Consider the following 13,674-nt stretch of genomic DNA (forward strand, 5'->3'; position numbering starts at 1 on the left):
CCCTTATCATGGATCCTCTAAGAAATTATACATTTCTTTGTTTACTCCTTGTCCACCCTCCCTCCATTATAAAAACATATTTTAATAACAATATTGATTTAAATAATTCATTGTTTTTTTGTGGAACCACAATTTGTGTAATTAATATTTACAAAACAATTTTTCAGCCAAACAAAACACATTACAAAATTGCACCATTTCTGCAGACATGTCAGACCATAATAAATGATACATTTACTTATCAGTATCAGTATCAGTAACTTATCAACATAAGTGTTTTTCTGACATTTTGGGGAAATTTAAGGGAAAATAAAAAATCCAGGCGTAGCAGAGCCCCAAGTCCCATGGAGATGTCCTCGAGGGTGTGGATGTTCTCCCCATCAAAGGCCAGTGGGATTTCACTCTCATGGTGAAATGGATTTCCACCGATGTGCAGTAAAGGAGTGAAGAGCGGTGAAATCTGTGTCAACAAAAGTAAGAAAAGATTAATACACATACAATTAACAAAGAACATAACAAATGTTCAGCTGTAGTTTTATATAAGCATGCACACTTATATTTATGAAGAAACAGATGATTGGTGCATAGATATACCTTGTCACGGACATAAAGGCCACTCGGGTCCTCATTGAAGATGTTGGGCAAGAGCAGGATCGCTGCTGTGGTCTCCAGTCCTAGTAAAGTAAAGCAATGATCTTACTACACTTGCTAATTTTATTACAAAATACATTAGAGAAAGGGAAGGAATAAGAGCAAATACCTCTTCTGTATTGTCATTCAGGGACTGTCAAAATAGCAGGATGATGTCCTCACCCCTGCCTCGCCTCTCTACCTCTGCTAGTCCTTGAATTATCTTTTTGTCTATATCCATTCCATGGACTTGAGTCATTTCTGAGAAGATCTGAAAAGATAATTTGAACACATTTATATGCTAATAGATTTCAGTTTGTTTTGACTGTTATGTAGGTTAAATGGTTTCAAATAAAATGTATTTGTCACATACACATGGTTAGCAGATGTTAATGCGAGTGTATTGAAACGCTTGTGCTTCTAGTTCCGACAATGCAGTAATAACCAACGAGTAATCTAACCTAACAATTCCAAAACTACTACCTTATACACACAAGTGTAAAGGGATAAAGAACATGTACATAAAAATACATGAATGAGTGATGGTACAGAACGGCATTGGCAAGATAGATGGTATCGAGGCAGTAGATGGTAGATGGTATATTGGCAGTAGATGGTATCGAGTACAGTATATACATATGAGATGAGTAATGTAGAGTATGTAAACATTATATTAAGTAGCTTTGTTTAAAGTGGCTAGTGATATATTTTCCACCAATTCCCATTATTAAAGTGGCTGGAGTTGAGTCAGTGTGTTGGCATCAGCCACTCAATGTTAGTGGTGGCTGTTTAACAGTCTGGTGGCGTTTCCAAAATGGGATAGTATTGTACATGTAACGTTTCCAAAATAGGATAGTATTGTCCATGTAATGTTATGCCCCCTTGTATTTTAATGGTATTGCATGCTGTAGCAGGCTATATAAAGAGGAAGACCTCCACTGACGATTCAGTTCGTTGTAACATCTCGTCTGGACAGGTCACCGTCCTTAGTTCGTGAAGTTAGCGAGTTCTTTATCACATAAGTGAGAACTGCTCTAGATTGGAAACTTACATTGATGAGTGTAAAGCCATGTTGGCATTATGGAAACGATATACAATATATGGGAAAGAATATAGTTCAGGGAAATAATCCAAACCTAGTTGTGCCTAGTTAGGACATAACGTTATCTAGATAGATAACGGTACTGTACTGTAGCTCATACAACGCCGACGGTCAAACCCGGCTTTCTAATATTTACGGTAATTAACTATAGTAACGTTGTGGAATATATTCACAGAAAACCATCATTATTTTCATTATTAATTATTAGTATGTTATATTATTATATAAATTATTTCGAGACATATTCAGAGCCAAACATCAATCCAATTTAACCTTTTTAACTTGTTGTCGCATCCAAACTTGTCACCATCGTTTTCAGTTGTAATTGCCAAGTTCCCGGAAGAAGTCCAGCAACAACGGAGGTTCCTCTAACAAGTTCTTTGAAGAACCTTTTGGGGCTGTTTTCATTGACCAAGAACCCTACGGTTCTTAGGGGATCTGAGAACAACTCCAGTTGAACCCTTAATTTTTAGAGTTGTAGTCAGCTCTATTTAATCTCAGATTCAAAACATGCTGATTAGCATCGACGATCAAGTCAGCTGCTGCTGCTCCAATACAGTATGAGGTGAGACGGTGAACTGATGTTGAACTGGGCAGTCAGTCATTCATTCTGTATTCATTCTGTATGAGTCTGGTCTAACATTGTTACTGCACATTGTGGTGGAAATTCTAACCAATCAGGAGAGACTTTGTCATCTCTTCAAACAATCAACCTTTATTTGATAACAATTGCAATAATGTAGCTGGTCAGCCCTACACTCTGAGGTGGAAGGCTGAGAGCTCGATGACACAAGGAGTTCAGAAGCCTTATATAGTCAAACTATCTTGTTCATATAGAAATCACGTGGAACGAGACACAGACTAACTTTGAATTGGTCGTCTCATTCTGTAGCAACAGGTAGTTATTCTAGTTTACCAGTGAGGTGTCAAAACAACAGGAAATCACTGTAGACACAGTTCCTCTGAAGTAGATCAATGGTTCCCCGAATTGGGGCCAGCAAGCGCCTTTGTCCTGTCTGCCGGATGGGTGTGTCTTGAGCGAGTCAAGAGAAAAATCAGACCCAGACTGAACTGTGTGATGTTGTAGGGATTTGGAGTATCCAACAGGCCAATATTCGACACAGTTTAGCACATAAAACATAATTAACTACAATGACCATAATCCATTACTTGCCGACATGTCTTGTCTGTTTATTTTACACCTGCTATGTGAAAGAGACAGAAGAAAGCTTTGACCATCATGCAATCTGGGATCCTTGGGACATCTCTACTCTAAACCCTCACCTTAACCATTTTAAATGTCAACTTCAACCGGCTCGGGACGTCCCAAGGATGTATCTATATCTGAAAATACATGATCTAAGTGATTGATAGTTGGTATTCAGCAGTCATAAAGCCTTATTTACTTTAATTAACTACTAAAATAGTGATTTTGTCAGACAGCAGCTCTACACTTTATTGCCTGACTGATCTATTCATCATTCCATCCCTCCTCAGCCTTCCTCTCCTCTGAAGACCCAGTGAGGGTGGAGCTCAGTCAGAGAGCTGTTGAGGGACTGTTTAGGAAGAGGGACTAAGAGGTCAGCCAGAGAGCTCACACATGGTTTAGATGGTAAATATTTATGTCCCCTTAGTGGTTAGTCACGTCAGCAAAAGGGAATATGTTCCATCTATGTTTATTTACATGAGTGCAAATTGTCCACTGATATTGGTGTAATTTCTCACCCCATTTGGCTGTATGAAAGTAAATTTCCTCTCAGGCACACACATTTGTTCTTTGATATTATGAAGGTAATTTGTGTCAAATGTACTTTTCCCCACTATCTTTTTACATTGCTTATGCATATTTAGTGGCATCCAAACTATGTCGAAGGCCCATCCTTCTAGATCTGAACCTAATGCAGCTTGGAGTGATCAGATGACAGTAGGTGCCAGGTGTAACTGAGGCCATAGATGCTCCATATCCATTATTTTGAATGTTTTATTTTTACCTTTATTTAACTAGGCAAGTCAGTTAAGAACAAATTCTTAATTTCAATGACAGCCTAGGAACAGTGGGTTAAATGCCTGTTCAGGGGCAGAACGACAGACCTTGTCAGCTCGGGGGTTTGAACTTGCAACCTTCCGGTTACGAGTCCAACGCTCTAACCACTAGGCTACCCTGCCGCCCCATGTGACTAAATGTGTTTCTGTGTTGCAGGGGCAGTCAAGAAATGGAACGAAGCCAGTGGAAGGCCACAGAACATGACATAAGCAGAGATGTGGGAGACCACCTCAAGTCCCTGGTAGAGCCGGGGGTGGTGTTTACCATTCCACCAAGCCTTCAGCAGGCTGGATCTGTTTGATCCATTTGTTTGTTTCAGTTTTCAGTAGTTGAATCCTTTGACATATTTTTGATTTCAAAATGTTTCATCTTCAACAAATGAACTGGGTTGGTTGAAAAGTGATACTAAACGTACATACCATGCACTATTTTAACATATACCATGCACTATTTTAACATATACTGTTTTTCCTACTAAGATATGTGTTGATATCATTGGGTTCTTTTGTCTCACAATATGTTCAAATCAAATCAAGCTTTATTTCTACAACACAACAGATTCACAGGAAAGAACTATGAAAATAAACAAATATTTAGTACACAAACAATAACTGAAAGACTAAGGAAATGCCATTGATTAAAATATGAATTGGACGCAATATCCAAACCCAAAATATAAGCTTGTTTTTTAGGAGGGGCACTGAAAATGGACAAGTAACAACAACTGGGAACTAAAAGACACCCACCATGAGACCCACTAAATCCACCCAAGAGGGAAACAAAAGAAAAAACACAAACTTAAAGACAGGAAGCAAACCAAAACGGTGAAGCAACTAAAAGTGTTGACTCTCCACATCTATCAAGACAACTGGAGCACTGGGCCAGACACTCTTAAATAGAACCTGGACCAGCTCAGGTGAAACACCTTCCAACTAACGAGATGGACAAGCCAGCACAGGTGTACCATATACTGACTAACAGGTGACACCAATCAGTACGTGCTAACGAGCTATATGTGCTAAAGTCCAACCTCAAAACATTAAAAAAACAAAGCCTGTAACACCTTAAGACAACAAATATATCCTATATGTTTGATGGACAAGTTTGCTCACCACCAACAGAACTTCCATTTCACATTATAATCAACTACAATACTTCACCTTCAACAATATAAACATGGTGTCTACTGGATGTCAACAATTAAAAACAAGATAAAAACATTTCCAAATAATAATATAGAATCGTATTATTTTTTTCCCATTTTTCTTTCTATATAATCCTAAAACTCACTAGCTTCCAGAACTCTCTTCTTCCTAAAACTCACTAGCTTCCAGAACTCTCTTCTTCCTAAAACTCACTAGCTTCTAGAACTAGCTCCTTAATGTCTGATTTCAAGAGGAAACTCCTGCAATATTCGTAGTAACTTTCCACCTCAATGCAGAGCTTCTCTCTCTTTTCAGGGTTCACTCGATAGGCATGTTGTTGGATCGGGGCCCAGTCCCCAATGTCATGCTCTGGTACATTTGGGTTGGCACATCTGAGAATGATTCCTGATATTCTAAAAGAAGGGCAAGAAATCAATATAATTGTACCCAAAAATTGTCATTTGGTTGCATAAATGACTAATAAATGTTACATGAATTGTAAATATGAATTATCAAAACCAAATGTACACTCATTTGTTAATATATATATTGGCAATAATTCATTTAGTGGTGAGGCATGGAATAATGATTTTTCAAATATATTTTGTCAGACTGAATGTTTGAAATATGAGTAGGTGATATGAGTCATGCTTCTTCAGTAGTGGAATAAAGAAAATTAGCACTTGAATGTTGTCATGAAATACTGGAGTGATGTATGATTGTTAATAAAATTGATTATAGACTCATTTATTATATTGTGTCCTTGTGTATAGGCTAGGCTGCAAGTACGTTGACATTAAGTTGTTTTCAAGTAATAAAAAAACGACCAGAAAAACATCTCAACTTTCACTTTCAACCAAATGTATATTGGACATCGGGCTTTGAATCTCTTGTCACATTGATCACAGCTACAAAGTTTGTCCACCTGTGTGTGTTCTCTGGTGTATAGTCAGATATCCAGATGTAGTAAAACTCTTCCCACATTGATCACAGCTAAAAGGTTTCTCTCCTGTGTGTGTCCGCTGGTGTACTATCAGGCTGCTAAAGTGAGTAAAACTCTTCCCACATTTACTACAGCTATAAGGTTTCTCTCCTGTGTGTGTTCTCTGGTGTGTCGTTAGACAGCCAGATGTACCAAAACTCTTCCCACATTGATCACAGCTATAGGGTTTCTCTCCTGTGTGTGTTCTCTGGTGCACAATTAGTTGGCTAGATGTGGTACAATTCTTCCCACATTGACAGCTAAAAGGTTTCTCTCCTGTGTGTATTCTCTGGTGCACTGTCAAGGAGTTCGACACAGTAAATCTCTTCCCACATTGATAACAGCTATAAGGTTTCTCTCCTGTGTGTGTCCGCTGGTGTACTATCAGGCTATCTGGTTGAGTAAAACTCTTCCCACATTGACTACAGCTATAAGATTTCTCTCCTGTGTGTATTCTCTGGTGCACGATCAAGGAGTTTGACACAGTAAATTTCTTCCCACATTGATCACAGCCATAAGGTTTCTCTCCTGTGTGTGTTCTATGGTGCACCTTCAATGACCATGATGTTGAAAAGCTTTTCCCACAATCTGAACAATGGTAAAGATTCTCTCCTGTGTGTATTCTCTGGTGCACGATCAAGGAGTTTGACACAGTAAATTTCTTCCCACATTGATCACAGCCATAAGATTTCTTTCCTGTGTGTGTCCGCTGGTGTACTTTCAGGCTGTTTGGTTGAGTAAAACTCTTCCCACATTCACGACAGCTATAAGGTTTCTCTCCTGTGTGTATTCTCTGGTGCACGATCAAGGAGTTTGACACAGTAAATTTCTTCCCACATTGATCACAGCCATAAGGTTTCTCTCCTGTGTGTGTCCGCTGGTGTACTATCAGGCTGTTTGGTTGAGTAAAACTCTTCCCACATTGATCACAGCGAAAAGGTTTCTCTCCAGTGTGAATTCTCAGGTGTACTTTAAGTGCATCTGATCTTGAGTAACTCTTCCCACAATCAAAACAGTGGTGAGTTTTCTCTCCTGTGTGTACTCGCGGGTGTATTTTAAGTTCTGATGTAGATTTGCAGTAAGATGTATTCCCTGTGGGTCTCTGCTGGAGTTTCTTGAGGAGTTCTGATCTGGAGAGATTCTTCTCTCCCCCTTCAGCTTCATGATGATGTTGAGACTCCCCAGAGGATCCACGATAGTCCCGTCTCTCTCCTGTATGAATGACAAAGTCAGACAGATGGTTAAAAAGGCCCACAACAGAAGAAATCCACTGTTTATTTGAGGTTAAAGGTGATGCCCAGAGCATACCCATGAAATTGTACAACAATTGACGTCTGTTAAATTATTTGACAATTAATACAGTCAAGAATAGCAACAATCATATTTTGTCTTGTTTTCACATAGTAGTAACTAGAAATTAGTTAAAGTTGTTGAAATCCTAAGCATTGTGCCAGATGTTTTTTGGTCTCCAATATAAACCCCTTTCAGTTTGCTAAAATTGCGGCGTGGGCCGATGCACAAACAATTTGATTGCAGAAACACCTCCCTGTTTTTGAGGAAACCGATAGTTATTGTTGTAGTATATCTGCCTTGAGCAAAAATGGTGAGCATGTATTCTGAATATTACAGCTCACTATCACCGCAAGATCAGGAGTGCTACTCAAGGACACTCACTGCAAAAATAGCCTCCATTTCTAGGTTGCTTATGAGTGCATTTCACATTATTTTTGGATTATTACATTTACATTTAAGTCATTTAGCAGACGCTCTTATCCAGAGCGACTTACAAATTGGTGCATTCACCTTATGACATCCAGTGGAACAGCCACTTTACAATAGTGCATCTAAATCTTTTAAGGGGGGTGAGAAGGATTACTTTATCCTATCCTAGGTATTCCTTAAAGAGGTGGGGTTTCAGGTGTCTCCGGAAGGTGGTGATTGACTCCGCTGTCCTGGCGTCGTGAGGGAGTGTGTTCCACCATTGGGGAGCCAGAGCAGCGAACAGTTTTGACTGGGCTGAGCGGGAACTGTACTTCCTCAGTGGTAGGGAGGCGAGCAGGCCAGAGGTGGTTGAACGCAGTGCCCTTGTTTGGGTGTAGGGCCTGATCAGAGCCTGGAGGTACTGAGGTGCCGTTCCCCTCACAGCTCCATAGGCAAGCACCATGGTCTTGTAGCGGATCGAGCTTCAACTGGAAGCCAGTGGAGAGAGCGGAGGAGCGGGGTGACGTGAGAGAACTTGGGAAGGTTGAACACCAGACGGGCTGCGGCATTCTGGATGAGTTGTAGGGGTTTAATGGCACAGGCAGGGAGCCCAGCCAACAGCGAGTTGCAGTAATCCAGACGGGAGATGACAAGTGCCTGGATTAGGACCTGCGCCGCTTCCTGTGTGAGGCAGGGTCGTACTTGCGGATGTTGTAGAGCATGAACCTACAGGAACGGGCCACCGCCTTGATGTTAGTTGAGAACGACAGGGTGTTGTCCAGGATCACGCCAAGGTTCTTAGCGCTCTGGGAGGAGGACACAATGGAGTTGTCAACCGTGATGGCGAGATCATGGAACGGGCAGTCCTTCCCGGGAGGAAGAGCAGCTCCGTCTTGCCGAGGTTCAGCTTGAGGTGGTGATCCTCATCCACACTGATATGTCTGCCAGACATGCAGAGATGCGATTCACCACCTGGTCATCAGAAGGAGGAAAGGAGAAGATTAATTGTGTGTCGTCTGCATAGCAATGATAGGAGAGACCATGTGAGGTTATGACAGAGCCAAGTGACTTGGTGTATAGCGAGAATAGGAGAGGGCCTAGAACAGAGCCCTGGGGACACCAGTGGTGAGAGCGCGTGGTGAGGAGACAGATTCTCGCCACGCCACCTGGTAGGAGCGACCTGTCAGGTAGGACGCAATCCAAGCGTGGGCCGCGCCGGAGATGCCCAACTCGGAGAGGGTGGAGAGGAGGATCTGATGGTTCACAGTATCGAAGGCAGCCAGGTCTAGAAGGATGAGAGCAGAGGAGAGAGAGTTAGCTTTAGCGGTGCGGAGCGCCTCCGTGATACAGAGAAGAGCAGTCTCAGTTGAATGACTAGTCTTGAAACCTGACTGATTTGGATCAAGAAGGTCATTCTGAGAGAGATAGCGGGAGAGCTGGCCAAGGACGGCACGTTCAAGAGTTTTGGAGAGAAAAGAAAGAAGGGATACTGGTCTGTAGTTGTTGACATCGGAGGGATCGAGTGTAGGTTTTTTCAGAAGGGGTGCAACTCTCGCTCTCTTGAAGACGGAAGGGACGTAGCCAGCGGTCAGGGATGAGTTGATTATAATGGATTATAATTGTAAGGCTCGCTTGAATCTCCTGCTTAATATGTTTGTGTTATTGTCACAAATCAACTGCTTTTTACATTAAACACTTCAACCAGTAAAATGTTCTTTGGTTAGCTTTGCCATCCTCCTGACAATGAGGGTGTGTACTAGAGGTCGACCAATTATGATTTTTCAACGCCGATACAGATTATTAGAGACCCAAAAAAGCCAATACTGACTACTCGGCCGTTTAAAAAAAATGTATTTGTAATAAATGACAATTACAACAATACTGAATGAACCATTATTTTAACTTAATATAATACATCAATAAAATAAATAATGAAACATGTTCAATTTGGTTTAAATAATGCAAAAACAAAGTGGAGGGGAAGAAAGTAAAAGTGCAATATGTGCTATGTAAGAAAGCTAACATTTCAGTTCCTTGCTCAGAACATGAGAACATATGAAAGCTGGTGGTTCCTTTTAACATGAGTCTTCAATATTCCCAGGTAAGAAGTTTTAGGTTGTAGTTATTATAGAAATTATAGGACTATTTCCCTCTATACCATTTGTATTTCATTAACCTTTTGACTATTGGATGTTCTTATAGGCACTTTAGTATTGCCAGTGTAACAGTATAGCTTCCGTCCCTCTCCTCGCTTCTCCCTGGGCTCGAACCAGGAATACAACGACAACAGCCACCCTCGAAGCAGCGTTACCCATGCAGAGCAAGGGAAACAACCACCCCAAGGCTCGGAGTGAGTGATGTTTGAAACGCTATTAGCGCACACTGACTAGCCAGCCATTTCACTTCGGTCACACCAGCCTCATCTCGGGAGTTGATAGGTTTAGTCATAAACAGCGCAATGCTTGACGCACAACGAAGAGCTGCTAGCAAAACGCACTAAAGTGTTGTTTGAATGAATGCGCCTGCTTCTGCCTACCACCGCTCAGTCAGATACTTAGATAATTGTATGCTTGTATACTCAGTCAGATTATACGCAATGCAGGACACGCTAGATAATATCTAGTAATATCATCAACCATGTGTAGTTAACTAGTGATTATGATTGATTGATTGTTTTTTATAAGATAAGTTTAATGCTAGCTAGCAACTTACCTTGGCTTACTGCATTTGCGTAACAGGCAGTCAGTCTCCTTGTGGAGTGCAACGGTCGTTATTGCGTTGGACTAGTTAACTGTAAGGTTGCAAGATTGGATCCCCCGAGCTGACCCGGTGAAAATCTGTCTCTGAACGAGGCAGTTAAAACCTCAATTGCTGGGGGAAATGCAGAGCGCCAGATTCAAATAAAATGCTATAAAATTCAAACTTTCATTAAATCACATGTAAGATCCTCAATTAAAGCTACACTCGTTGTGAATCCAACCAACATGTCAGATTTTAAAAACGCTTTTCGGCGAAAGCATAAGAAGCTATTATCTGATCGCCTGCACCATCTGCACCAGCAGTAAACAAAGGAGCTAGCATAGCAGGCGCTACACAAAACGCTGAAATAAAATATAAAATATGCATTACCTTTGATGAGCTTCTTTTGTTGGCACTCCAATACGTCCCATAAACATCACAATTGGTCCTTTTGCTCGATTAACTCCGTCCCTAATATATCGGAAATTTCCATTTATAAAGCGCATTTGATCCAGAAAAAAACAGCTTACAAAAACACAACGTCATTTCAAAAGTTGCCTATAAACTTTAACAAAATATTTCAAACTACTTTTGTAATACAACGTTAAGGTATTTTTAAAGGTTAATAATCGATCAAATTGTAGACGGGGCAATCTGTATTCAATACAGGAAAGAAAAGAAACCAGCACTGCTTTTCACGTCTTGCGCAACTCACAAAAGTGTCTGATTTGGCCTACTTCTTCATAGCACAAAGGAATAACCTCAACCATATTCCAAAGATTGGCGACATCCAGTGGAAGCGGTAGGAACTAAAAATAGGTTCCTATGAAATGTCCAAGGGCAAAGACAATATAGGGAACAGAGAGGGGGAAAACAAATTCTGAACAGTTAGTCCTCTGGGTTTTGCCTGCTACATAAGTTCTGTTATACTCACAGATATGATTCAAACAGTTTTAGAAACTTCAGAGTGTTTTCAATCCAAATCTATGAATAATATGCATATCTTATATTCTTGGCATGAGTAGCAGGAAGTTGAAATTGGGCACACTATTTATCCAAAAGTGAAAATTCTGCCCCCTAGATTTAAGAGGTTAACCCACCGTTCCTAGGCCGTCATTGAAAATAAGAATGTGTTCTTAACTGACTTACCTAGTTAAATAAAGATTAATTAAAGGTGTAAAAAAATGTTTATAATTTACATTTATTATATATTTTTTTAAATCAGCAAAATCGGTGTCCAAAAATACCGATTTCAGATTGTTATGAAAACCTGAAATCGGCCATTCCGATTAATCGGCCGACCTCTGGTTTGTACACCAAATAATAACATAGACCTACTGAAGGACCCATAACTTGGGTGATGCAACAGGACAACAACCCAAAACACAGAAGTAAATCAACAGAATGGCTTCAACAGAAAAAGCTCCTGGAGTGGCCCAAGCAAAGTGCTGACCTCAACCCGATTGAGATGCAGTGGTATGACTTCAAGAGAGCGGTTCACACCAGATATCCCAAGAATATTGCTGAACTGAAACAGTTTTGTAAAGAGGAATGGTCCAAAATTCTTCCTGTCCATTATGCAGGTCTGGTCCGCAACTACAGAAAACGTTTGGTTGAGGTTATTGCTGCCAAAAGAGGGTCAGCCAGTTATTAAATCCAAGGGTTCACATACTTTCCCCACCCTGCACTGTGAATGTTTACACAGTGTGTTTAATAAAAGACGTGAAAATGTATAATTGTTTGTTTGTTATTAGTTTAAACCAGGGGTGTCAAAGTCAAATGGACGGAGGGCCAAATAAAAAATTTAGCTACAAGCCGAGGGCCGGACTGTTCGAATGTTCATTGAAAATTTTTTACATGACGCATATAGTCTAGTGAACCTAATTGAACCTACTGAAAACCTAACAAATATATTCCAATATGATCAGATAAATAAAGCAATATTTTCTTATGGCTCTGTCAGTAATCTTTAACTTTCAACAGACACAAAAGACAAATTTCCTTTATATAAAAATCCCCATAACATGAACATTAAATGAAAGAAACCGGTATTCAAGGCACCATCAGTAGCCTATATTTTCTATTTTAGCAAAAGTGGGCTAAATTTACTTCAAAGAAAAAAACAATAATAGCAATTTTCTATCATCCACTCAACTGAAATATTTTTTAAATATAATTGGATTGAAATACAATAAAATAAAGTGCAAAATCTATTAATCAAAAAAACACTTTGTTTAAGGAGTAACAAGTAAAAACAAATATTAAACTTTAACTTTTAAACTTTGTTTTGAACTGAGTGAAAACAAAAACTTTAACTTTTAAACTTGAACTGAGTAAAAACTCTAAATATGTGATTGCACAGTAATGTTCACTTGTTTGAGGTTGAGGGTGATACTTGGTGGTGTCCCATCTTTTCCACAAGTTCATCAATGTTCGGGGTAAGGCTCTGAGCTGAGGAAATCCTCAGAATTGAGTGGAGGTGTTCAGCAGTAAGTCGACTTCTGTGTGATGTTTTGTTCAAGTTCATCAAAGAAAACAGTTGTTCACACAGGTATGTGCTGCCAAACATAGACAACGTTTGAGCAGCCTGGATGCGCAGCTGGGGCATTGTGTCGGGGAGGAAACGGGCGAACTCCGCAGCACCCACTGCCGCATATTTTGCCCTCAGTGCATCATTGCATTGGAGGTCAATCAACTCCATTTGGAGGTTTGGTGGTGAGCTTTCCACGTCAACAGCAAATGGGTTACCGAGCAGTTCCAACCTGCTTTTGTGCTTCAAAGTCAGCAAATCAGCGTCGAAAGTCAGCGGCAAGCATACCTATTTTATCAGCCAACTGTGCGCTCGGGAACGCACTGGTAGAGAGCTTCTCTTTCATGGTCTGGCAGCTGGGAAAGTGGCTCAAATTTTCTTTCCGCATCTGCGTCTCCCACAGAGTCAGTTTGGTTTTAAATGCCTTCACTGTACTGTACATATCAGAGATGACACGATCCCGACCCTGCAGCTGCAAGTTCATTGCATTCAGATGACTCGTAATGTCACACAGAAAAGCCATTTCACACAGAAACATTTCGTCTCGGAGTTGTGTTGTGTCTTTCCCTTTGCTGTCCAAGAACAGACAAATCTCCTCACGAAGCTCGAAACATCTTTGAAGCACCTTTCCTGGCTTAGCCATCGCACCTCTGTGTGATAAGGCAAATCACCATGCTCCGTTTCTAACTCCGTCAGAAATGCCTTGAACTGGCGGTGATTCAAACCTTTGGCTCTGATAAAGTTAACTGTGCGCGTGATGATGCTCATTACATGCTCCATTTTCAAGGCTTTACCGCACAA

General features: G+C 40.5%; 3 protein-coding genes and 1 long non-coding RNA gene across 5 annotated transcripts in view; 2 read left to right on the forward strand and 2 right to left on the reverse strand.

Moving 5' to 3' along the window:
- Positions 1–13,674, forward strand: part of LOC127914382 (uncharacterized) — a 402,938-nt gene that overhangs the window by 39,900 nt on the left and 349,364 nt on the right. The gene's annotated exons all lie outside the window — the stretch shown is intronic.
- Positions 1–13,674, forward strand: part of LOC118365091 (zinc finger protein 501-like) — a 289,246-nt gene that overhangs the window by 32,790 nt on the left and 242,782 nt on the right. The window lies entirely within an intron of this gene.
- Positions 198–2,101, reverse strand: LOC118365145 (uncharacterized). 2 transcript variants are annotated; one of them, XR_008088240.1, is made up of 3 exons: positions 2,006–2,101; positions 595–674; positions 198–460 (listed from the first exon to the last, which is right to left on the reverse strand). It is a non-coding gene; the product is annotated as an uncharacterized LOC118365145 (long non-coding RNA). The 2 variants fall into 2 exon arrangements; XR_004821732.2 differs by lacking the exon at positions 2,006–2,101 and adding an exon at positions 761–1,973.
- LOC118365106 (zinc finger protein ZFP2-like) overlaps positions 4,297–13,674 on the reverse strand; it is a 136,995-nt gene continuing 127,617 nt past the window's right edge. The window contains exon 2 of the mRNA XM_052490201.1: positions 4,297–7,115. Within this exon, the coding sequence (XP_052346161.1) occupies positions 5,830–7,115 (1,286 nt within the window). The 3' untranslated portion in view covers positions 4,297–5,829. The remainder of the gene's footprint in view (positions 7,116–13,674) is intronic.

The sequence above is a fragment of the Oncorhynchus keta genome, chromosome 32 (genome assembly GCF_023373465.1).
Source record: "Oncorhynchus keta strain PuntledgeMale-10-30-2019 chromosome 32, Oket_V2, whole genome shotgun sequence".
In the NCBI taxonomy this organism is placed as follows: domain Eukaryota; kingdom Metazoa; phylum Chordata; class Actinopteri; order Salmoniformes; family Salmonidae; genus Oncorhynchus; species Oncorhynchus keta.